This window comes from Bufo gargarizans, chromosome 3 (assembly GCF_014858855.1).
Source record: "Bufo gargarizans isolate SCDJY-AF-19 chromosome 3, ASM1485885v1, whole genome shotgun sequence".
Taxonomy (NCBI): Eukaryota; Metazoa; Chordata; class Amphibia; order Anura; family Bufonidae; genus Bufo; species Bufo gargarizans.
Genome location: NC_058082.1, coordinates 480,787,077 through 480,814,511, shown reverse-complemented (window position 1 = coordinate 480,814,511; position 27,435 = coordinate 480,787,077). Strand labels below are relative to the sequence as shown.

The 27,435-nt window shown below is 45.1% G+C and overlaps 1 protein-coding gene across 1 annotated transcript in view; it reads right to left on the bottom strand.

Annotated features, from left to right (window-relative positions):
- NEK8 (NIMA related kinase 8) overlaps positions 1–27,073 on the bottom strand; it is a 112,042-nt gene extending 84,969 nt beyond the window's left edge. The window contains exons 1-3 of the mRNA XM_044287123.1: positions 26,944–27,073; positions 20,653–20,858; positions 7,252–7,484 (exon numbers count right to left, since the gene is read on the bottom strand). Coding sequence (XP_044143058.1) covers positions 7,252–7,484; positions 20,653–20,858; positions 26,944–26,990 — 486 coding nt within the window. The 5' untranslated portion in view covers positions 26,991–27,073. The remainder of the gene's footprint in view (positions 1–7,251; positions 7,485–20,652; positions 20,859–26,943) is intronic.
- Between the last annotated feature and the right edge of the window lie 362 nt (positions 27,074–27,435).

Sequence of the window (27,435 nt, the reverse complement as noted above, 5' to 3'; positions counted from 1 at the left end):
GTTCTGCAAAACACAGATAACGGCCGTGTGCGTTCCGCATTTTGCGGACCGCACATGGCCGGCGCTATATAGAGAATGCCTATTCTTGTCTGCGGACAAGAATAGGACATGCTCCATATTTTTTGCGGGGCTTCGGAATGGATGCGGATCCATTTATACGGTCGTGTGAATGCACCCTTAACCTGTTAAAAATTCAGGATCAAATTATTAGAGATGTGGCACTGAGACATACAGTCAGATAAACATTTGCAAACAATCACCCCCAATTAGCTTAAAAGGTGTATTCCCATCATTTACGATGATCATCATTTCATAACTCCCCTAGGTATGAAAGGAAAGAGCTGCACATTCTCCGCCATCTCTCTATTCATTCCCCTCCGGTATGTAGCATCGGCCTCACCAGGTGCTGGGAATGCAGATGGGGTTCCCCATTCTAAGGACAGATGCGGTTATGAGGGGGAGCACAATGATGCTTGTGATTTGGGGTCAATATGATTGTATCAGACTAGAACAAAAGACTTTGGGGGTCATTTACTAATCTGAAATTAGGCATATTTCAGGCACAGACGGTGTACGCAATCTGCGACTTCTTCCCCACTCACGGCAGGTGTAAAAAAGTGGGTGTGCCCTGGGGATGGAAGGGGAGGGGACGGCAGGCTGTCTCAATCATTATTTTCTATGCCTGGTTTAGGCGTAGAAGAAGGTCTAAATATAAGACAATTCGGAAGCTGTCTTATACTTAGAACTGGCTCTGGATGCGCCGAAGTTATGGACAGGCCGGAGCCTCTTCATAACTGCAGCGGATCCACCGCTAGCTATGGGCCTTTATTAAGACAGGCGCCTAAAAACTGGTCTTAGTAAATGTTCCCCCTTTTTTCCCCATAAACAGCGGCTCTCAATGGACTCAGCCCATTCACGTGAGAACTGAAATAGCAGTCAGAGCCCATGGAGAGGGCGACACTACTTCTGGAAGGAAGCAGCCATGTTCTTCACATATACTATAAGTGTGTTAGAGGACCACAAAACACTGATCCGCAAAAAATACGGATGACCTCCTTTAGGCATCCATATTGCATCAGTTTTTTTTTTTTTTTTTTGTAGATCCATCATAAACATGCCTATCCTTGTACGCAAAACGGACAAAAATAGGACATGCTCTATATTTTTTGTTGGGCTACGGAACGGACATAGGGATGCGGACAGCCCACTGTGACGGTTACTGGTGACTGGTCGGCCTAATATAGCTCCAACATCCAGCTCAGCACCAGTGGAAAAATCAAACTCTGCATTTAGACGAGGAGACTGGAGTCGTAGGCAATGTCTTTACCTTCCCAACTGGGTGTGCGGCCCTGACTTCTATTCATTCTGTATGTGGGCACGGGGGCATGTGCCAGGCAGGCAGAAAGAAAAGGTCGCTAAAAGCTAAATTCCTTGTGATCGGCCATGGACTACTGGCAGTAAGTGATCTATAAGATTTACCAAAGCCTGCAAAAAAAGGGACAGGCCTATTTCATCTAAAAATGATGCATTGTGATGTATGAGTTCAGCTTGTTTCCATCACATTAGGGAGTAAAATACCTCCAACAGGAAGCGTCACTGTATGATAATGTACAGGCAAACACTGGCAGACATCGCCCATAGACTCTGATGGAAAAGAACAGTATACGGTGCTGTCCCACCTTCTGCTTGTGAGAGGTCTTTGCATAGAAAGGCACAACTACAGTATACTCCATACAGCAAAAAATAAAAAAAGATAAACCAGCCAAACAGGGGCCAAAAGCACACACTCATCACTCATGGCCTCTGTGGATAGGTTTACACTATATTTCAGGAGCAACACTAGAAACAGGGCTTGAAGGGGTTCAGCAAATGGCATTTATCATCATCAATACACGTTAGGCTCCATTCACACGTCCGTAATGGGTTTAGCGGATCCGCAAAACATGGACAGAGGCAATGTGCGTTCCGCATTTTGCGGACCGCACATTGCCGGCACTAATAGAATATGCCTATTCTTGTCCGCAATTGCGGACAAGAATAGGACATGTTCTATTTTTGGGGGGAACGGAAATGCGGACCCGGAAGTTCAGGTCCGCATTTCCGGAGCATTCCATAGAAATGAATGGGTCCACAATTCCGTTCCCCAAAATACGGAACGAAATTGCAGACGTGTGAATGGGGCCTTAATAAGAGGCACTTACCAATGTATTGTGATTGTCCACCTTGCCTCCTTTGCTGGCTTGATTTGTTTCTCCATCACATTATACACTGCTTATTTCTATGGTTACGACCACCTGCATCCATCAGTGGTGGTCGTACTTGCACACTATAGGAAAAAGTACCAGCCTATGTGCGCTCCCATTGGTCCCGGAAACCAGAGAGGCCGGCACTTTTTCCTATAGTGTGCAAGTATAGTGTGCAGGGTGGACGTAACCATAGATACGAGCAGTGTATAATGTGATGGAAAAATGAATCCAGCCAGCAAAGGAGGCAATATGGACAATCATAATACATTAGTAAGTGCCTTGTATTAACTTTCTCTACATGATAAATGCCATTTGCTGAAGTGACACAACCCCTTCACCGAGATGTGACCAGGGCTTAATATATTGTTCCCTGTTATCAGGAACTGGATTCTGGCAGTGGCGTTATTCAAGAAGATAAAATACGCTGCAACCCTTTACAGGCTCCAACAAAAATATATTTATTATTCGATCCCGCCCGGTTCCAGGTAGAATGGTCCCCCTCTGCCTGATGATGGGTCATTGCTGGCCTTTGTTATGGACGGCACTTCACAACTGCGGCCGGCAACTGCTGCAGACATGTTTTATACGAAACGTCATTGCACCGTCATATGGTGTGCATGGCACATCACTGTGCTCAGGATGTCAATGTGAACCAGAATCAAGACAAGAAGAATATTACTATTTGTTAACCTGTTTGGAAGCTGATGGAGGATATTTTTTAGGAATCAAAATCCCCATTTATAGCACTTATGGGGACATTTATCAAACTGATGTAAAGTAGAACAGGCTTAGTTGCCCATAGCAACCAATTAGATTCCACCTTTCATTTTCCAAAGGAGCTGTCAAAAATGAAAGGTGGAATCGGATTGGTTGCTAGGGGCAACTAAGCCAGTTCTACTTTACACCAGTTTGATAAATGACCCCATTAGTCTACCTGCAAACTCTAAAAAGACACAAACAAAAATTCTATCAAACTTAAAAGGGTATTCCGGCTTCATGAAATTGATGATCTATGCTCAGAATAGGTCATCAATTTCAGATTGGTGGGGGTCCCCTACAGATTAGCTATTTCAAGGGGATGGCAAAAATGTGATGTGAACCCAGCCTTACCTGCTGGCTGTCTACACTGTAGTGATAGTGTGGTGTAATTCTTCTCATGAAAGTGACTGGCAGAGGACGCTGTCATTTTCATTGGCACACCATGCACACGCAGCCACCCTCCATTCATTCCTATAGGAGCACTGAAAATCAATGGCAAGAGCAGCCACCACTCCAGTCACATCTATGGAGCTTCTGGAAATTGCTGAGCCAGCGCTCAACTATTTTCTGCGCTCCCATAGGAATGAATAGGGGGAGGCCGCGCATGCGGTGCTCCTATCTGGAACTTTGCAGGCTCCATTCTAAGTATAGGTGTGTACTCGCACCTATCACACATTGGGGCATATCCCAGTAATATGCCCCACTATCTAAGATGGCAATACCCTTTTAAAGAGAATGCAGCAATCGCACGAGTGCCGTGGCACCTTCAAATAGCTGATTAGCAGAGATGTCAGGAGTCAGACGCCCAACAGATAGTGAGGACCTATTCTGAGGATAGGTCATCAATTTCACAAAAATAGAATACCCCTTTAAGCCATCAGGTCGTATAAATGCATTATATAGTGTAAAAGAAGCGCATGAAAGCCATGTTACTCTGAAGGCATTTGCTGAGGTGAATATAATTCACTTGGCGCTGACCTGAGTAAGAGACATGGTGCCCACGATGTGTCCAGCATAGGTACTTTCAGTCGGAGTGGGTAAATGTTGGACATGCATAGAGACATAGAGAAGAAAAGAACCTTTGCAATCACAGTAAATTGTAATGCTTAAAGGGGTATTGCAGTTGTGACATGTTATCCTCTATCCACAGGACAGGGGACAATGACTAGATCAGTGGGGGTCCTAACACTGGGCCCTCCATCAATTATGTGAATAGGGAGCCTGTACCCCTCAGGGTCCCCCGAAATGAACACAGCGGCTGCCACTCCGCTCTATGAGAGTTCCAGAAACAGAGTGCTGTCTTCAGAACTCCCATCATCATCATACGTAGGGCCGCTTCGCGAAATAGTACAGCAAAGAAAAGTGACTGGCCGCTCACAGGACACAGCAGCCTGTAGTGCGCGTAGGTAAGGTTATCTGTGCTGCTGCTCGCCGTCCCTCCGGAATACACACTGGATACTGAAAAGAGGAAAAGCACAGGACTTGCTGGAGGCGCTTCTAGAGATGGATTGTGTTCAAGAAAAGTTTTATTGGTGAATAAAACAACGTGTTTCGGGTGATACTGAACCCTTCGCTTTCACCAATAAAGCGTTCCTTGATTCCTTGGCTGTCATCTCTAGCAGCACCGCCAGCAAATCCAGTGCTTTTCCTTTATCGAGTATAAAGGGGAACCGAGTGGCAAAGGTAGCCGAGCGCATGCCAGACCTGTCTCTCTGTTCATTTCAGAGGGTCTCACGGGTTATTGGATCCCTGTTCTTGGGATCGATGGGGGACAAGCGGTTGTCAGGGTTCAGAGCTGAACGCGGACATACCCCATCATCCCTCCGGCCCCCCTGATTTGAGCATCGGGCTATGGCTATTTTGTTTATATTATTACAGTGCTAGGGTAGTGCTAAAGCCTGCCCATTAGTGCCAGTGATGTCACCAGGCTCATCACTAGATGGAAGCCTCTGCCTAGCTTTCCCCATGGAGAGCCCAGGAAGTCACTTGATCTCCAAAAATTGCCTTTGCCCTGCGCCCCTTCAGTGGGGCTGGAGGGGTGAAGAGGAGGATATGTCCAGGTTCAGCTCTGGACCCAGACAACCCTTTGCACAGTTATCCCCTATTCTTAGAGGATAACTTGTCACATATAGAAAGCTCCTTTAATCTATATGTTATTGAAAAATAGCTTAGGCAGGGTACTGTCTCTCTTTAAAGGGGTTGTGCACTAATTTCCAGACCTCTCAGACTGGCTGGAGCTGCGTTAGCGATCATACTTACCTGATCCCCGGCGCTGGGACCTGGCTCATTCACTCCCCGGCCACTGCTGATAGTCATGGGTCCCTTCATGGAAATTTCTTGTTTGACGCCAATGCAGCCAATCACTGGCCGCAGTGGTGATCTTCTCCCCTTGCGTCATGTGACCATTTGACATAACAAAAGGGGAGCAGCTGCCAGTGATTGACCAGGAGGCTTACATGGCTAGAACCGAGACAAGCAGCGGAGGCCAGGGAGCAAACGAGCCAGGACCCAGCACCGGGGATCGGGTAAGTATGATCATCAACGCGGGTCTCACTAGTCTTAGAGGTCTGGAAAACCCCTTTAAAGAGATTAGCTGTGTATGGAGACTTTGTGGCAATGCTCCATGGCAAAATCATATGCAAATAAATATCTCCCAGGGTAAGAGATCCATCTTTACAGAAACACAGTTATACAGGTAATGAAAAGTAAGTAGTATTAGCATAGCCACTTGATTAGTGCTAGCAGTTTCGATCCACTTGTACCTTTCTTAGGGTCGTTTAAGACGAGTGTGTTCACTGTGGGAAAGACGCGCCATGTGGGAGCTGTATTTCCCATTATGGACACTGGTTATTGGGGTGGATTTGTAGCATCATAATGATTTATGAAGTTGTGAATTCTTCCCTGACCGTGAGTCTACTAAACTGTAGTCAAGGCATTATGGGGATCATTTATTAAGACCAGCGTTTTAGATGTCTTAATAAGCCCCTGCGCTGGTTCTGCCTCTACATAACATCCAGCACCGGTCTAAATTTAAGCCAGCTTCCTTGCTTTTAGACCATTTACTACGCCTAAAACAGGCGTAGTAAAGGATGAATGAGACGGGCCTTCTGGCCTGTTTGCTTCCCCGCCACACCCAATTTTTTAGATCTGGCGTGAGCGGGGAAAAGTCGAAGATTCTGCCACAGAAATACGCCTAATATAGGCGTATTTCTGATCGGAAATGACCCCCTATGTGAATCCACTCCATATGAGCAGTGTCCATAGTGGAAAATATAGCTCCCGCACGGAGCATGTTTCGCTCAGCGAACACACTTGTCTGAAACTACCCTTGATGGCAATTATGTCTAGCGGAAGCATTACATATGAATGGAAAGACTGGTATTGATTCTGCCACACAAACTACCACTGAGAAAGGTCCAAGTGGACCATATATCTGGTGCTAACAAAGTGGCTGTACTAATACTACATACTCCTCACTGCCTGGGTAATTATGCTTCAGTAACATACAGATTAAGCAGTACACTGGACTGTGATTGCCAAGGATCTTTTCTGCTTAATGGTGTGAACGGGATGAAAAATAGTAATTACACAGCTGCTGCAAATGACAGCACAAAGGTAATTTGGAAGAGGAAGCAGAACTCGCAGTAGAAAAGTCTAGAATCGGACCCACGCCGATCTGATACTGATGACGTATCCTAAAGATTTAAATTTAAAATTTAAATCTTTACATTTCTTAGTTTTTGGCTTATTTGTTGTATGTGTCCCAGTAAAAAATATTTTGCACCTTCAAAGTGCTCAGCATGTTGTGTACCTAAAATGGTACAAACCCCCCAAAAATCAATTTAAAATCCAGGTTGTAAAACCAAAAGGAACTGTATATTCACCTAAGCACTATTTCTGCTTAAGCGGTGACTTTCCCTCCTTGCATCACGTGACCATTTGACATGATGCAAGAGGAGCAAGTCACTGCTGCAGCTAGCAATTGGCTGCAGTGGCGTCAAAATGGAAGTTTACATCCTGAGAGAGCAGCAAAGCAGCTGAGGCCAGGGAAAGAAGGAGCAGGGATCCAGCACTGGGAAGCAGGTAAGTATGCTTCCCTTCCCATCTTTGCCCAAGAAGAGGGCGGTTGCCAAACCCTCTTAAAGTTGTACAATTCCTTTAGGCATGATGGACTTCGTCTACTATACTGAATATCTGCATTGCTAGTCTTCCTCTTCTTATAAAGTGCTATGTTTGTCACACTCACCGTGTAGGCTTTACTCTTACTACTGAGAATTTTTGAGATTCCAAAGTCGCCAACCTTTACAATCATCTGGTGTTTGTCCAGCAGGATGTTCTGTGTTTTCAAGTCTCGGTGGAGGATGAGTTTGTTATGCACATGATGCAGAGCCAGGAGGATTTGGACAAAGAAGTGTAGGATGGTATCTTCATCCAACAGAGAATTACAGCGCTTCTGGATGTATTCAGCTAATGTGCCACCTACCGGGAACAAGAAGAACCATACATAAAAAATATGCCGGAAATAGACCTTAGAACCATCAGGACCAGATCATGACTACACTGTCCTACAAAAGTGGACCAGATACTTATATAGTCACATTGTAAACTAGAGCTACGAAGCAGCTTAGGTTGCATACAAGATGCCAAACAATGTATGCGATTTGTCTATGCCTTGCTGTTGCACAACTATGTTAAGTGTAGGGCTGCAGTAAACGATTATTTCAGTAATCGAGTATTCTATTGATTATTTTTTAAGATTAATCGAGTAATCTAATAAGAAAAAATGAATGAATAGACTGTTTTCCTTTATAAAAACTCATCAGAACCCCTGCCATCAGTCCCCAGGACCCTTTGTTCCCCCCTGTGCGATCAGCCCAAGTGCATCAGTTCCCCCAGTGCCTTCAGCTACACTGCCCCAGTGCCATCAGCCCCTCCATGCCATCCATTTCCATGTCCCCCAGTGCCATCAGATCAGCCCCTCCATATCACCCAGTGCCATCAGATCAACCCCTCCATGTCCCCCAGTGCCATCAGATCAGCCCCTCCATGTCCCCCAGTGCCATCAGATCAGCCCCTCCATGTCCCCCAGTGCCATCAGATCAGCCCCTCCATGTCCCCCAGTGCCATCAGATCAGCCCCTTCATGTCACCCAGTGCCATCACATTAGCCCCTCCATGTCCCCCAGTGCCATCAGATCAGCCCCTCCATGTCCCCCAGTGCCATCAGATCAGCCCCTTCATGTCACCCAGTGCCATCAGATTAGCCCCTTCATGTCACCCAGTGCCATCAGATCAGCCTCTCCATGTCACCCAGTGCCATCAGATCAGCCTCTCCATGTCCCCCAGTGCCATCAGATCAGCCCCTCCATGTCCCCCAGTGCCATCAGATTAGCCCCTCCATGTCCCCCAGTGCCATCAGATTAGCCCCTTCATGTCCCCCCACTGCCATCAGTCAGCCCCTCCATGTCATCCATTGCTGGCTGTCCCCCTTCAGTGCCATGTCCCCAGCACCAGTGAAATAAAATACTTACCTTTCCTGTAGGGGCTCCGCTCCACGGCTACTTCCTCTTCTTCTCCGCGCACTGCACTGGATCCTGACGTCACACAGCGTCGGGTCATAGTGCACGCTTACGTGCACTATGACCTGACGATGTGTCAGGATCCAGTGCAGCGCAGTGCGGTCTGGCGGGTGACCACGGAGCGGTAAGTAATAGCAAGCGCTTCACTCCCGCTCCATGGTCACATGACACAAATGAATCCTCGATGCAAGAAATTTGCATCGATGATTTTTTTGTGTCGAATTACTCGATTCAATCGAGTAATCGTTTCAGCCCTAGTTAGGTGCATATGTGACTGCGAGCCACAAGCAATTTAGTATTTGCACCATTAGATATCTTGAACATGGGATTGAAGGGGTTATCCTCTTATCCTATATTGATGATTTAGTCTCAGGATGGGTCATCAATATTAGATCCTCTATCAGATCGCCGATCGGTTGTTTACGAGAACGCAGCGCTCTTTCAAGCATTGTGTTCTCTTCACTGTTTACTTTAAAGTAAGGCTCTGTCCTATTCAAGTGAATAAGATGGGATCATCCCATAGAAGTGAATGGGACGGTGGCCCTGTATTTATACTGCTTACCGTTGCAATGTTAATGGTGAGCAGTTAAACAATGAAGAGAAAACAGCGCTTGTACAAGAGCCGCGTTCTCTCCATACAGCTGATCGGCAGGGGTGTCTACAGTCGGCCCTCCGACGATCTGATATTGATGACCAATCCTGAGGATAAAGTGTATAGATGGAGCAGCACAATAGTACCTCACGGATTCTTTAGGAATGTATCAGCCAATCCACGACCCCGGATCCACGGTGGTCACCACAACAGTGAAGAAAAAAAGGATGGTGGCAGCATCTCCGATCCAGAACAGTATAATCACATTGGGTCAATGAGACAGTACAAAAAATGGTGCGACGTTTCGGCTACATGGTAGCGTTTCTCAAGCTAAATATGAAGTGGTATTCAGGAGTATATAAAGTGTATTTAGCACCTCCCTTAATACCAATATGCCAATAAAATACATAATTAAAACATATAAAACACCTACTTCTATATATTCACCAGTAGACTTACATTTTTCCCTAAAGCAACAGGCAAATGGTTTGACATTGAACTTGATTTGCAGCGATTTTTTTAGAAGATTAAAAGTTTTTTTTGCTACAGATACAATGAGTAATGTTACAATTAAAGGGGTTGTCCGAGTTATTTTTTTGTTCTATGTTCCTAACTAGGCAAATGTAACAGCTTTCCAATTCACTCACTTTATCTCCAGTGGCTGGTTTCTCAGATTTCACTGAGGGTCACATGACCTGTGATGTCAGCTTCTCTCCCTGCTCTGATAAAGTTTGTTTACAAGCCTGTAAACTAAACGAGATGTCACTGTGCTGGCCACGCCCCCTTCACTACCGTCTACTCTCTCCTAGGATTCTTAACCCCTTCAGCTGCACAGACTGGGTAGCTGCAGCAGTGACAATTCTGGGCACAGGAGCTGACAGACTAGAGAGAGCATTGCACAAGAAGGTAGGGGGAAGGTCCTGTGTGTATTAGCAGTGTCATTATACAGCTGGGACTTGTAGTTCTACACTTACAAGTTGCTGTTGATTCTCCCAGCACTCAGGGCAGCTCTTGTATCCACTCCCTTAGCAGTGTCATTATACAGCTGGGACTTGTAGTCCTACACATACAACATGCTGCTGAGTCTCCCAGCAGGCAGACATGTCACTCAGGGCAGCTCTTGTATTCACTCCCTTAGCAGAGCAGGGGGAGGGGCAGAGGTTGTTTTTATTGCATGTAAACAAAGGGCCGGAAAAGAACCAGGGAAATGAGGAAATATATATATATTTGATTTGCATAAAACTTGCTCAGCTTAGTTATATATTGATGCCCATCAGATTATTGTACACAGAATACCGTATGTCTAAACACGAGACAATGGCTTTAAGGCCTGGTTCACACTTGAGCGTATTTGATATGTGCGTTTTACGCGCTTTTTTGTCAGACGTTTTCAGGGCGTATTACAGCGCGTTTTTGGAAATGGTAAACGCGCGTCGTACGCGCGTTCTTGCGATTGACCACAGAGGCGTCCAATGAAGTCTGTGGGCGCGAACGCGCGACAATACGCCCCAAAGAAGTTCCTGTACTTCTTTGGGCATAGGGTGTTTTACAGCGCATTCGTACACGCTGTAAAACGCGCAGGTGAGAACCATCCCCATAGGGAAACATGGGTTTTCGCCTGTTGAGCGTTTTACAGCACGTAGGAACGCGCTGTAAAACGCTCAGGTGTGAACCAACTAAAAGCACTTGAACAAAATAAAGAAATAACAGTGAAACCCGCTGATAAGGGGGATGCGGTAGTTATAATGCATACCCAAAAATATGTTGGTGAAATACGTAGGCAGTTGGCTGATGGAGATGTCTATGAAGTGCTGAATCGAGATCCAAAGAGTAATATAATGAATTGTATTAGTGTAATTATCAATAAGGCTATCGATGATGGCATTATAGATAAGGAGTTAGGGGAATATTTGAAGGTAGAGTACCCCATTACGCCCCTACTATATATACTTCCTAAAATTCATAAGAGTTTGATCGACCTCCCTGGTAGAGGTCTGAGGGCTGTCGGTGTGGCGCTAGCCGACGCAGGATTCTCTCCGAGTGGTGCACTGTTTGTCCTCCAGCTCTTGGAGGTTGTCCTCTGGAGGAATTATTTCCTCTTTGGGGACACCTTTTACCAACAGAAGCGGGGTACAGGTATGGGGTCCAATGTGGCCCCAACTTACGCTAACATCTACATGGCGGAGGTGGAGGACAAACTAGTGTAACGATCGCCATTCTTGAAGAGAAACCAATGACATCTTCCTGATTTGGTGTGGCACACTTGATGAGTTAGAAAATTTTCATCAACATCTGAATGAAGGAGTCCCGGGTCTGCAATTTATAAAGATTACGTCAGAAAAAGAATTGCCGTTTTTGGATGTCAGGGTATATGTGGAGGATGGCTGCATTGGAACTGATTTATATCCGAAACCCACGGATAGAAACAACTTTATTATTGAGGTATGACAGCAGTCATCCTCGGCGTATGATTGAATCACTCCCATGGAGCCAATTACTTAGGGTGAGAAGATAGTATCGGATGAGCAGAGATTTACTTTGACGGTGGGAGAAATGTGCAATGAATTTAAGAATAAAGGGTACCCCCGTAGATTGCTACAGAGATCTTTGGATAAGATACTTATAACAGAGAGGGAAACGACCCTACAAGTGAATTCCAAAATGAGTGAGACACGGAGGATTCCATTTGTTTCCACCTACGGTAGACATAGTGGTCAAATATCACGAATCTTAAAGAAGGAGTGGCACATTTTACAAAAAGGTTTACCCTAAGTGAAAGAATTTCCAGTACAGCCTATTATGGCATATAAAAGACAAATTAATCTACGTGACAGACTGGTTAAAACAGATGTAGGTAGCACACAAGTGGGTAGACAGCGGTATTTAGCTCCACGTAAATTGGGTAATTTTCCATGTCTTGGATGCTGCAACTGTGGTAATATGATTAAAGGTGATACGTTTGTACATCCCTATACGGGACAAGTTTATAAGATCAGAGGCCACTACACATGCAGATCACGTGATGTGGTATACATGATCCAATGTCCTTGTATCATGCGAGAAATGAGCGAGAGAGAATAAATAAACATAAATGTACCATCAGAAAGAGGATGTTGGATAAATCAGTTGCCAAACATTTTGTGGAGAGTGGACATTTGATTAATCAGTTGAGATTCCGCGTGATCGATTCTGTAGGCATATTGAGGAGAGGCGGTGACAGGGAATGGGATAGCGGAAAACCTCTAAGTTTGGAGCTCCACAACTTGCCTGGGCGCGGCTAAGCTCTGTTCACTTGAATGGAGCTTAGCGCCACCCAGGCCAGTTGATACTTGTCGTGACGTCACTGGGACGGCCGTAAACAGTGAGAAGGACGCGGTGCTGCTGGAGCGCCACTACCTTCTCAAACAGCTGATCGGCAGGGGTCCCGGGTGTCGGACCCCCGCCGATCAGATGCTAGCAGAATGCTTGGGTGTATAGGGAGAGGCATTACCAGTAGAAAGAGGGAGGTGCTCATGCCGCTCTACAGAGCACTAGTGAGACCTCATTTGGAGTATTGTGCGCAGTACTGGAGACCATATCTCCAGAAGGATATTGATACTTTGGAGAGAGTTCAGAGAAGAGCTACTAAACTGGTACATGGATTGCAGGATAAAACTTACCAGGAAAGATTAAAGGACCTCAACATGTATAGCTTGGAAGAAAGAAGAGACAGAGGGGATATGATAGAATCTTTTAAATACATAAAGGGAATCAACAAGGTAAAAGAGGAGAGAATTTTTAAAAGAAGAAAAACTGCTACAAGAGGACATAGTTTTCAATTAGAGGACAAAGGTTTAAAAGTAATATCAGGAAGTATTACTTTACTGAGAGAGTAGTGGATGCATGGAATAGCCTTCCTGCAGAAGTGGTAGCGGCAAATACAGTGAAGGAGTTTAAGCATGCATGGGATAGGCATAAGGCCATCCTTCATATAAGATAGGGCCGGGGCTATTCATAGGATTCAGTATATTGGGCAGACTAGATGGGCCAAATGGTTCTTATCTGCCGACACATTCTATGTTTCTATGTATGACAAACGGACACACGGATCTGTTCTTGCAATGCATTTGTGAGACGGATCCGCATCCAGATCAGTCTACAAATGCTGTCCGTTTGCATGCAGATTGCCTGATTCGTCAGGCAGTTCCGGCGACGGAACTGCTTGCCGGATCACTCTGCTGCAAGTGTGAAAGTACCCTAAGGCTGGGTTCACACCTGAGTGTTTTACAGCGGGTTCCTACTCGCTGTAAAACGCTCAACAAGCAAAAACCAATCAGTATAATAACATTAGACATACCAATCATATCTTTTTAGGAAATACATCATATTCATGTTATTTTATCATTGATTGACATCGCTTATGTACTCATGCAATTATAATGGTGATTGATACCCTAATTTGCACTGTTTAAAGCTTGTAATGCCTTTGTTATATTTCTCAATAAAACAAAAATTTACAACCAATGCTTCCCTATCGGCATGGTTCTCACCTGAGCGTTTTACATCGCGTACAATCGCGCTGTAAACTGCCAGACGCCCCAAGAAGTACAGGAGCTTCTTTGGGGCGCAATGTCACGTGTTCCCGCACATAGACTTCCGGGAACGCGCAACAATGGGCATTTTCTTGTTTCCGGAGCCGCGTATGTAAACGCCCGATAAAATCGCGCATACAGAGCACATACAGAGTACGCTCAGGTGTGAACCCAGCGTAAGAGGTGATCTTACTTACACGTATACAGTTTTGGTCGCCAATGCGCCTTAAAATTTGCAGATGGCGACAAGACTTTTTAGTCTTGTCGCCATTTGCGACTGTACCGCCGCGATCCTGCGCAGCCTAAGTTCTCTTCAGTAGCACAGTGGAGAAGGAAGGAGTGCTCCCTCTCCACTGTGACGCGGCCGTCACTACCACCAATGGGGAGATAGCAGGGGAGGAGGAGGGGAGGAGCTGTCGCCACTGCGCCACCAATGAATGTAAAACATAGGTATAGGCAGCGGTATTACAGACCCGGCACCCGGCCTCAATAACAGGGCATGCAATCCGCGGCAATTAACCCCTCAGGTGCCACAGATCGCATGCCCTGTTATTGAGGCCGGGTCTGTGATACCGCTGCAGACAATTGTATAAAGGAGTTAAAGAGGACCTTTCATGGGTCCAAAGAATATGAACTTAGTAGTAGGCTGCATAGAGCGGCGCCCAGGGATCTAAGTGCACTTACTATTAGTCCTGGGCACCGCTCCGTTCGCCCGCTGTGGCCCCCGGTATTTTCGACATTCAGAGCAAGGAGGAGGAGACGCCAGTGTCTCTCCTTCTCCCTGACAGCAGCGCTGACCAATCACAGCGCAGAGCGAGGGAGTTTTTTTTTTCTCCCTGGCTCTGAGCGTCTCCTCCTCCTTGCTCTGAATGTTGAAAATACCAGGGGCCACAGCGGGCGAACGGAGCGGCGCCCAGGACTAATAGTAAGTGTACTTAGATCCCTGGGTGCCGCTCTATGTAGCCTGCTACTAAGTTCATATTCTTTGGACCCACGAAAGGTCCTCTTTAATTACATTAATTGCTGATGCAGTGCGCCCCTCCCAAAGCCTCATCACCCCCCATTATCACTGGCCACAAGTCCCGTGCCCCCCTACCCCCCCCCCCCCATTGTATTATGGTGGCCACAGGGTCCCATCCCCTCCATTGGTGGCAGTGGCAGATTACACTGCTGGGGCTCAGATCGTTACCATGGCAGCCAGGACGCTACTGAAGCCCTGGCTGCCATGTTCAGCTCCCTGCTGATGTGTGCACAAAGCACAGGGCAGCAGGGAGATGTGTGAGATCCTATTCACCCTGATAGATCTCTATCAGGGTGAATAGCACAAGGGATGAAAAGATCCAGGTTCTAGTCCCTAAGGGAAGAAATTGTTATTTAATAAAAAGTTTAAAAAATTTAAAAAAAAAAACACCAAAATACTAAAAGTTTAAATGGCCCCCTACCCAGTTTTACATATAAAATTTAGAAACAATAAAGAATAAACATATTACATATCGCCACGTCCCAAAAAGTGTGAGCTATTTAAATATAAAAAAATATTTCCGCTCGGTGAAGGCCGTAATAGAAAAAAAAACAAAAAAACTCTAAACCACGCAATCCGCCATTTTTAGTCACCTTGTCCCCCAGAAGATGTCCCTGGATGTGAGAGCTCTGTGGTTTTCTCCTATATGTAGTGCTGGCTCACTACTGTGACCTGCGTCTCATCTTCTCAAAGTCCTTTTTTTTTTTATTATATGCATTTTAAATTTGGCGACTAAAAAATGTAATTTGGCTCCTAAATGTTTTTGTTTAGGAGCCAATGGCTCCTGGTCATTTTTTTTTGTCTGGAGCACTGGTATATAGTGCAAACATGTGTGACCAATACAAAAGAACTGGCATGTGATTTATTCATTCCAAAGACTTTACAAAGGACCAGGACCTATTCATTACGTGTGTCGGAAAGATGAATTTGACATCAATGCAGGAAAGGATTTTTTACAGTTAGAGCAGTCAGACTATGGAATGTCCTACCGCAAGAGGAAGTCATGGCAGATACTATGTCAGCAATTAGAAAAGGGCGAGACGCTTATGTAATAGCAAACAGCATTGAGGGTTATAATTAAGCTAATAATTAATGTCATATGATTCATCTGAGAAAGGCTGGACTTGATGGATCTGTGTCTTTTTTTCAACCTAGGCAACTGTATACACAAAAATAAAACACTGACCTATTACAAGTAAGTCCCTTATGAATTCCGACCAAAAATTTAGCACATTTTTATTTTCCATGATCGTGGTTCATTCACTTTGCATATAGAAAACATGTCACAACACAACCTTCTGTAGCCATAACCTAAAACACTCCTTTCCTGTACTTTCTTTTTTATTTTGCACCATTTATATTGCATAAAGTACTTTTTTATGTTCCTATAGTTCTATCATTTCTAGCTATAGCTGGCAACATTTTGAACAAATCAATGGCATAGCCGCCCTTCTCTCGCCTTCAGCATTAAATGCTCCTAGTCAGCAATGCTCAGGACATCATGCAAAATTCATACAAGACAGCTACAGCGAGGAACAGAAGTATTTGAACACCCTGCGATTTTGCAAGTTCTCCCACTTAGAAATCATGGAGGGATCTGAAATTCACATTGTAGATGCATTCCCACTCTGAGAGACAGAATAAAAAAAATAAATCAAGAAATTACATTGTATGATTTTTAAAGAATTTATTTGTCTTGCACTGCTGAACATACGTATTTGAACACCTGAGAAAATCAGTGTTAATATTTGGCACAGAAGCCTTTGTTTGCAATTACAGAGGTGAAACGTTTCCTGTAGTTCTTGACCAGGTTTGCACACACTGCAACAGGGATTTTGGCCAACTCCTCCACACAGATCTCCTCTAGATCTGTCAGGTTTCGGGGCTGTCGCTGAGCAACACAGAGTTTCAGCTCCCTCCAAAGATGTTCTATTGGATTTAGGTCTGGAGACTGGCTAGGCCACTCAAGAACCTTGATATGCTTCTTACGGAGCCACTCCTTGGTTATCCTGGCTGTGGGTCGTTGTCATGTTGGAAGACCCAGCCACGACCCATCTTCAATGCTCTGAGGGAAGAAGGTTGTTGCTCAAAATCTCACAATAAATGGCCCCATTCATCCTCTCCTTAATACAGCGCAGTCGTCCTGTCCTCTTCGCAGAAAAGAACCCCCAAAGTATCATGTTACCACCCACATGCTTCACAGTAGGGATGGTGTTCTTGGCATGCAACTCATCCTTCTTTTTCCTCCAAACATGACGAGTGAAGTTTAGACCAAAAAGCTCATCTGACCACATGATTTTCTCCCATGCCTCCTCTGGATCATACAGGTGGTCATTGGAAAACTTCAGACAGACCTGGACATGTGATGACCTGAGCAGGGGAACCTTCCGGGCAATGCATGATTTGAAACCATGACCTTTGAAACTGTGGTCCCAGCTCTCTTCATGTCATTGACCAGCTCCTCCCTTGTAGTTCAAGGCTGATTCCTCACCTTTCTTATCATCAGTGATACCCCACGAGGTGAGATCTTGCATGGAGACCTAGTCCGAGGGAGACTGACAGTCGTCTTTAGCCTCATTCATTTTCTAACAATTGCTCCAACAGTTGATCTATTTTCACCAAGCTGCTTGGCAATTGCCCTGTAGCCCTTTCCAGTCTTGTGGAGGTCCACAATTTTGTCTCTGGTGTCTTTTGACAGCTCTTTGGTCTTGCCCATGGTAGTAGTTGGTGTCTGACTGACTGTGGAGTGGACAGGGGTCTTTAAGGAGCTCAGACAGGTGTTACTAAGTTAGATTAATGAGTGGAGTAGAGGTGGACTTTTTAAGTCAGTGTCAGGACTTTTTAAGTCAGCAGTGCAATACAAATACATTCTTTAAAAATCATACAATGAGATTTCCTGAATTTCATTTTTTTATTCTGTCTGTCAGAGTGGGAATGCACCTACAATGTGAATTTCAGACCCCTCCATGATTTCTAAGTGGGAGAACTTGCAAAATTGCAGGGTGTTCAAATACTTCTGTTCCTCACTGTATCTCTACATAGTCTCCCATAAATGTGCATGCTTGACTGGTAATAGCCAAATGCTCTGTGCCTGCTCTTCTGTCCCCGCTCGCAGGCACGGGACACCAGCTTCATTGCAATAATTTTCATTAACTTGTGCACTGGCAACGCATGGAAAAGTAGTAATAACCATCACTATGAGGCAGATTTATCAAACTAGTGTAAAGGAAAATGGGCTTAGTTTCCCATAGAATTCAATCAGATTCCACCTTTCATTTTTCAAAGGAGCTTTGAAAAATAAAAAGGTGGAATCTGATTGGTTGCTATGAGCAATTAAGTCAGTTTTCTTTTACACCAGCTTTGACAAATCTCAACACCCCCCTATGTGTTCCCCATGTCAAAAACCTGCTAAACATTTCACAATAAAATTCAGAAACTCTCATATGTATTATTACTGGAGGACATGGTAATTATAACCCAGTTTATATAAGATACTAGGCTTTTACTGGTTACAGGAAGGACATCACTTACACAGAGCTGTCATTATGAGAAAAGATGAAGCCACATTCCAGTAATTACTGCGGCATCTCTCCTCCGATACAATGACCTTCCTTATGTCAACAATCTGAGTCATTCTGGTTTCTGACCTGGAGTTACATAAGCCACTAGTTTCGGTCCTTTTATCAGATTGCAATGTAATAACCAGACAAAATAGAAAGAAGCATGATGCCGTCTGCTTGCAGAAAACTCGTGAAAGGGTTAAATGAAGCATTAAAACCGCTTTCGTGGAACCTAAAGGAGCCAGGATACAAAATACGACTAGTCCCCCTCCTTTAGGGCTCATGCACACCGCCGTCGTTTCAGTCCGCACCCGTTCCGCATTTTTAGCGGATGGGATGCAGATCCATTCATTTAATTTCTGCTGGAGTAAAAAAAAAAAAAACATTGGCGGCATGCACTCGGCCGTCATCCATTATGCGGATCGGCGATTTCCCATGAGCCATTTCATTTGCTTTCCCATTATAACGTATTCACACATGGTGGATTTGTTGCAGAAATGTCTACAACAGGAAATTAGTTCTAAACTTTTGAAACAAATCTACCATGTGTGAATACACCCGTCTATAACAGAGGACACCAGGACTCGGGTGCAGCTGCATCCTCTGCACCCCTAATGTCTAGACCATTAAAGAAAATGTTCCTCTTTTAACCTTGTCATTTTTGGGTCCACCTTGAGTGTTAATTTCTTAATATAATTTTAGTTTAGTCCGAGCTCAAAATTTCCCACATAGACATAAAAGGAACTATTCACCAGGTTTATGCGGCCCTATCTGAGTATATGCCGTACTTTTCTTAGAATCGTGTTCATCTGATGCAGTACAGTCTGAGGCTGTAGTCCTCACAATGCTATGTGCATGCTTTGTAGTCCATGACGTTCATGAGATGCTCGCTCCCTTTAGCCCACCTGTAGCTGGCTGACATCTTACTCCCTATACACAGTACAGGGAGAAACTGTGATGCTGTGATCAAGTGTGATCACGGGATCTAAAGGGTGAAAAACCTGATAACCCGTTCAGCGATCGGGGAAGCCAGTCAGTAATTCTGATAGGCTAGGTCACTCTGAGGAGAGTGGGAGGATGGGGCCTGCAGCTCACGAATACTAAGGTCTACAGCAGGGATCAGCAACCTCCGGCACTCCAGCTGTTCTAAAACTACAACTCCCAGAATCCTCCTTTCACTGCTATGGAGTAAGTGTGCACAATGGAAGCTGTAGTTTCACGGCAACTAGAGTACCGAAGGTTTTAGATTCCTGGTCTACATAGTAGAGATGAGAATTGATTCATATGAATTGATTTATTCATCAATAGGGGGGGGGGGGTTTACCTGCAATGGGTGATTCCCGAAGCTCCCCCTTGCCACTTGTCTGACAGGGACAGAAATCTCCCCTGGCTCTATGTCCAGATCAGCAACTGTTTATATACTCTGTGATGGCTAAGCTACGGCACCCCAGCTGTGCTAAAACTACAACTCCCAAGATGCACACTTGCTTGGCTGTTCTCAACACTCCATAGAAATGAATAGAGCATGCTGGGAGTCATAGTTTCACCACAGCTGGGGTGCCGGAGGTTAGCCATCACTACCCTAGCTGGAAGTATAGCAGCACATGCACAGTGCGCTGGGGGATCTAGTTAGGGCAGCAGCGCAGTCGTGAGATTTTCAGAGCTGGGGCGAGATGTCTAACCCTGTCAATCAAGTGGTGGGGGAGCTCTGTCAGCAGAGGGGAAAGCCACCCGCAGGAGAAGAACTCTTTTTGACGAGTAATTCAATTTGCACAAATTGATTCACTTAACACTAGTGTCAAGCGAACTTTTGTTTCAAGTTCGGCGTACAAGGTTCGGGTTATCTAAGAATTATTTAAGAGTTCCTTATAGCAGTGTTTCCCAACCAGTGTGCCTCCAGCTGTTACAAAACTACAACTCCCAGCATGCCAGCACAGCCAAATGCTGTCCGGGCATGCTGGGAGTTATAGTTTTGCAACAGCTGGAGGCACACTGGTTGGGAAACACTGCCTTATAGGTCCGTTGTAGCGGAATCCATAACGGAATTGAAACACAAGTTCGCTCATCCCTCCTTATCACTACTACAAAGCACTTGTAGAATCATTTTTTTGCACCATTTCAAGGCTTCTGAATGGCATCTGCTGCCTTGGTTCTCCATCCGTGGTACAAACATGATAGACTACAGCAGGTATAGGAAATGTCCTCTGCCCATTCCTCAATACTGCAAACTCTGACATGCCACACAACTGGCTCCATCGCTAGGGGTTGTTCAGCAATACCTGTAGAACAGTACTACTGTTACTACTGAGGTCCTGTGGTACTCACCTGGAGCATACTCCATGGCAATCATAAGGGCCTTGTCTTCCAGAAAATTCTCATAGTATTCAATGATGTTCGGGTGATTCAACAGTTTTAGTACTTGACATTCATTTTGTGCTGCAAGGCGCTCATCTTTAGTCATCTGCTCCACGGGGACTTGCTTGATGATCACTAATTTTTGGTCTGCCTTTCTCCAGCACAGGTGAACGATGCTGTGGACAGACAAGAACACGTCACGTACAAATGCTCATTCACACATAATATAGGGGGGCTGGCCTGATTCAACAGGAATGGCATAAACCGAAGATGGCGTCATTTTAGGCTGCCTACACCTGCGCCAGATTTATCACGGGGGGCGCAGGCTGGATAATAAATCTGGCCCATAGCTAGAGACTCTCGTCTGACTGTACACCAACTATTGGGTGGTTTTTTTTCAGAAATTTTTTTACGACAGAATTGTGGCAGAAAAATCTTAGGCCCCGCCCATTTCAACAAAGACCCACCCCCTTTTTTAAGCAAGAAAAATTACAAGAACTCTAGATGCACCAATTTAGGCCACTTTTTAGGCAGATTCTAGGTGCAGACACATTAATAAATCTGGGCAATTGAGTGAAAATAATGATAAACGTATTCCGGGAGATTTATCGCATCTAATGTAACGGATTAGTGGAGTAGTTGTCCATAACAACCAGTGCTATTTCATCAATCATTTTCCAGAAGCTCTGTGGAAAATGAAAGCATCCACCTGAACAGTTACAAAGACATTTATCAAAATTGGCTTAGTTGCCCAATCAGATCCCACCTTCCGTTTTTCAAAGGTCCTTTTGAAAATGAAAGGTGGAATCTGCCTCCTACTGATACTTTTAAATATCTCCTCATCAAGAAGATATATTAAGATAGAAAATAATAAAAGTTACGTTTTAATTCTACTAGCAGGACTATATGTAAATAAAATATGAGCCACAGAATGCCTATCCACAGGCTATTAGGGGTCATATTAATCTGATTTCATATGAACATGGGACCAACACAGGTGCCTTCAGCTGCCAAGCGCACATGTAACAGGTCAGCCAGTGTCATAGGCCCAAAACTGCTGACACATGCCCTTTAAAGTGATGACATATACTAGCTCTGATGACACAGAGCTAGTATATGTTGGGTGGCGGCTCAAACCCAACCCCTGGGATTCCTGCTGATCCTGAGAATGAAGGGTATGTGTGCTGCCTGCCTTTCAAAATGGATCTAAACATGCCATGTGTTTCAAGTGTCCCCGGCTTCAGTGGTGCTCTGTGCGTGCACCGAGAGCATCCCGTCAGAGCAAACACTCACTGCTGCACTGCGTATGCGCCGAGATTACAACACAACGGCGCATGAGTGAGATCTCGGGAAAGCTGCTGCTAACATTTCCTGTCAACAGGGGTGGACTGGCCATAAACCTTACAGGGAAATTTCCCGTTGGGCCGATGCCCAGGGGGCTGCCTGTGCCCTCCTCACGGTCAGCCAGTAGAAGTTTTTGGAGTTGTATTTTGTGATGGACTGTGGTATTTGGCTCTGTTGGGGCGGTATAATGTCCCACAATATGGTATTCCAGGTCCTGCCTTCCATCAGTTTGGACCCCACTACAAAACAGGGCCACTTTTAGTATTTTTTCCAGGGCCACTTTAACCACTTCAACCCCGCTAGCTAAAACCCCCTTCATGACCAGAGCACTTTTTACACTTCTGCACTACACTACTTTCACCGTTTATTGCTCGGTCATGCAACTTGCCACCCAAATGAATTTTACCTCCTTTTCTTCTCACTAATAGAGCTTTCATTTTGTGGTATTTCATTGCTGCTGACATTTTTACTTTTTTTGTTATTAATCAAAATTTAACGATTTTTTGCAAAAAAATGACATTTTTCACTTTCGGTTGTAAAATTTTGCAAAAAAAAACTACATCCATATATAAATTTTTCGCTAAATTTATTGTTCTACATGTCTTTGATAAAAAAAAATATGTTTGGGTAAAAAAAAAAAAAATGGTTTGGGTAAAAGTTATAGCATTTACAAACTATGGTACAAAAATGTGAATTTCCGCTTTTTGAAGCAGCTCTGTTTCTGAGCACCTGTCATGTTTCCTGAGGTTCTACAATGCCCAGACAGAAGAAAACCCCACAAATGACCCCATTTCGGAAAGTAGACACCCTAAGGTATTCGCTGATGGGCATAGTGAGTTCATAGAACTTTTTATTTTTTGTCACAAGTTAGCGGAAAATGATGATTTTTTTATTTTATTTTTTTCTTACAAAGTCTCATATTCCACTAACTTGTGACAAAAAATAAAAACTTCCATGAAATCACTATGCCCATCACAAAATACCTTGGGGTGTCTTCTTTCCAAAATGGGGTCACTTGTGGGGTAGTTATACTGTCCTGGCATTCTAGGGGCCCAGATGTGTGAAAAGAAGTTTGCAATCAAAATCTGTAAAAAATGACCGGTGAAATCCGAAAGGTGCACTTTGGAATGTGTGCCCCTTTGCCCACCTAGGCTGCAAAAAAGTGTCACACATCTGGTATCGCCGTACTCAGGAGAAGTTGGGGAATGTGTTTTGGGGTGTCATTTTACATATACCCATGCTGGGTGAGATAAATATCTTGGTCAAATGCCAACTTTGTATAAAAAAATGGGAAAAGTTGTCTTTTGCCGAGATATTTCTCTCACCCAGCATGGGTATATGTAAAATGACACCCCAAAACACATTCCCCAACTTCTCCTGAGTACGGCGATACCAGATGTGTGACACTTTTTTGCAGCCAAGGTGGGCAAAGGGGCACATATTCCAAAGTGCACCTTTCGGATTTCGCAGGCCATTTTTTACACATTTTGATTGCAAGGTACTTCTCACGCATTTGGGCCCCTAGAATGCCAGGGCAGTATAACTACGCCACAAGTGACCCCATTTTGGAAAGAAGACACCCCAAGGTATTCCATGAGGGGCATGGCGAGTTCCTAGAATTTTTTATTTTTTGTCACAAGTTAGCAGAAAATGATGATTTTTTTTTTTTTTTCTTACAAAGTCTCATATTCCACTAACTTGTGACAAAAAATAAAAACTTCCATGAACTCACTATGCCCATCACAAAATACCTTGGGGTGTCTTCTTTCCAAAATGGGGTCACTTGTGGGGTAGTTATACTGCCCTGGCATTCTAGGGGCCCAAATGCGTGAGAAGTACCTTGCAATCAAAATGTGTAAAAAATGGCCTGCGAAATCCGAAAGGTGCACTTTGGAATATGTGCCCCTTTGCCCACCTTGGCTGCAAAAAAGTGTCACACATGGGGTATCTCCATACTCAGGAGAAGTTGGGGAATGTGTTTTGGGGTGTCATTTTACATATACCCATGCTGGGTGAGATAAAAATCTCGGCAAAAGACAACTTTTCCAATTTTTTTATACAAAGTTGGCATTTGACCAAGATATTTATCTCACCCAGCATGGGTATATGTAAAATGACACCCCAAAACATATTCCCCAACTTCTCCTGAGTACGGCGATACCAGATGTGTGACACTTTTTTGCAGACTAGATGCGCAAAGCGGCCCAAATTCCTTTTAGGAGGGCATTTTTAGACATTTGGATCCCAGACTTCTTCTCACGCTTTAGGGCCCCTAAAAAGCCAGGGCAGTATAAATACCCCACGTGACCCCATTTTGGAAAGAAGACACCCCAAGGTATTCAATGAGGGGCATGGCGAGTTCATAGAATTTTTTTTTTTTGCATAAGTTAGCGGAAATTGTTTTTGTTTTTTTTTCTCACAAAGTCTCACATTCCGTTAACTTGGGACAAAAATGTCAATCTTTCATGGACTCAATATGCCCCTCACGGAATACCTTGGGGTGTCTTCTTTCCGAAATGGGGTCACATGTGGGGTATTTATACTGCCCTGGCTTTTTAGGGGCCCTAAAGCGTGAGAAGAAGTCTGGAATATAAATGTCAAAAAAAAATTACGCATTTGGATTCCGTGAGGGTTATGGTGAGTTCATGTGAGATTTTATTTTTTGACACAAGTTAGTGGAATATGAGACTTTGTAATAAAAAAATAAAAATAAAATATTTCCGCTAACTTGGGCCAAAAAAATGTCTGAATGGAGCCTTACAGGGGGGTGATCAATGACAAGGGGGTGATCACGCATATAGACTTCCTGATCACTTCCCTGTCATTGATCACCCCCCTGTCATTGATCACCCCCCTGTCATTGATCACCCCCCTGTAAGGCTCCATTCAGACGTCCGTATGATTTTTACGGATCCATGGATACATGGATCGGATCCGCAAAACACATGCGGACGTCTGAATGGAGCCTTACAGGGGGCGTGATCAATGACAGAGGGGTGATCACCCATATACACTCCCTGATCACCCCCCTGTAAGGCTCCATTCAGACGTCCGCATGTGTTTTGCGGATCGGATCCATGTATCCATGGATCTGTAAAAATCATACGGACGTCTGAATAGAGCCTTACAGGGGGGTGATCAATGACAGGGGGGTGATCAATGACAGGGGGGTGATCACGCATATAGACTTCCTGATCACTTCCCTGTCATTGATCACCCCCCTGTCATTGATCACCCCCCTGTAAGGCTCCATTCAGACGTCCGTATGATTTTTACGGATCCATGGATACATGGATCGGATCCGCAAAACACATGCGGACGTCTGAATGGAGCCTTACAGGGGGCGTGATCAATGACAGAGGGGTGATCACCCATATACACTCCCTGATCACCCCCGGTCATTGATCACCCCCCTGTAAGGCTCCATTCAGACGTCCGCATGTGTTTTGCGGATCGGATCCATGTATCCATGGATCTGTAAAAATCATACGGACGTCTGAATAGAGCCTTACAGGGGGGTGATCAATGACAGGGGGGTGATCAATGACAGGGGGGTGATCAGGGAGTGTATATGGGTGATCACCCCTCTGTCATTGATCACCCCCTGTAAGGCTCCATTCAGACGTCCGCATGTGTTTTGCGGATCCGATCCATGTATCCATGGATCCGTAAAAATCATACGGACGTCTGAATGGAGCCTTACAGGGGGGTGATCAATGACAGGGGAGTGATCAATGACAGGGAAGTGATCAGGAAGTCTATATGCGTGATCACCCCCTTGTCATTGATCACCCCCCTGTAAGGCTCCATTCAGACGTCCGCATGTGTTTTGCGGATCCGATCCGTGGATCCGTAAAAATCATACGGACGTCTGAATGGAGCCTTACAGGGGGGTGATCAATGACAGGGGGGTGATCAGGGAGTCTGTATGGGGTGATCAGGGGTGATCAGTGGTTCATAAAGGGTTAATAAGTGACAGGGGGGGGTGTAGTGTAGTGTAGTGGTGTTTGGTGCTACTTTACTGAGCTGCCTGAGTCCTCTGGTGGTCGATCCAAACAAAAGGGACCACCAGAGGACCAGGTAGCAGGTATATTAGACGCTGTTATCAAAACAGCATCTAATATACCTGTTAGGGGTTAAAAAAATCACATCTCCAGCCTGCCAGCGAGCGATCGCCGCTGGCAGGCTGGAGATCCACTCGCTTACCTTCCGTTCCTGTGAGCGTGCGCGCCTGTGTGCGCGCGTTCACAGGAAATCTCGGCTCTCGCGGGAGGACGCGTATATGCGTCCACCCAGAAGAGCAGGGCCGCCGCCAGGACGCAATCCTGCGTACGGCGGTCCTGAGGTGGTTAAATTTCCAGTTCGCCCCTGCCTCTCAAGACGGAGGGGACAGGATTTGGGTGCAGCAAACTTGACTTCTCAACGTCTCCACCTCCTTGACCTCAAGTCATCTGCAGATGGCGCGAGCTGTGATTTTTGGCAAAATGAGGTATCTGTTTGGACAGTAAAGGACAGTTCTGGACACCTAAAGAGCAAAACAGTCCTGTACTGCTGCTGGTGGTGGTCAGGTACTGGGATGTGTCTCCATGGTAACAAATGACAAACCAATTTGGTGAAGGCCTACAGACCTCTATCTGTCCCCTACTTGGTGCTGGAGAGGAGACCCTGGAAGCTCAGAGGTTCATCTCTTCTGTGTGCTAGATGGAGTGGAAGGCTCTGAGACCACAGACTAGTGACCTGCCTCTGAATATGGAGGTCGTGGTGTGACATGAGCATAGAATGGACACCCCTCCACTTCGGGTCTCCAGGATAACGGGTCACACCCCAGCAGGCAGCGCTTGTCATATGAGCCGCAGCACCACGCCAGTATTACAAGCACAGATAATCCTAATCCCTTCTGCATCCCATAAATCTCACCCGAAGGCTCCTCGGCCGACCACCCGGATTTTCTGGTATTTCTCCATCTTGAAGCCCCCCGGCACAAACGCCCCACCGTCTCCATGGTAACACTTCCGGGAATACCGTACGGTAGCTTGGGGGGGACAAAGTTTAGAAGCGGCAACGCGATTGTCTAGTAGTGAATGGAATGTTGAGGAGAAGTTGTGCGGCTGCGCAGTGCTGTGTGAGGGAAGAGCCTGATGTCCACAGTCGTGGTCCTGAATGCACAGAATGCTTAGGGAATATTAAGAGAGGAATTCACCCTGTACATGAACTGCCCCCCTCTCACTATTCAAACTTATCGGCCCCTCCAGCTCACTCCAAATTTATTCTTTGTTCAATCTCCAACATTTTTTGCTCACTTCAGCAGGTGGCATTTAAAATGTAGAGAAAGTTAATACAGGGCATACCTCCCAACTAGAGATGAGCGAATCAAAGCGGCCGAAGTAAAATTCGATACGAATTTCAGGA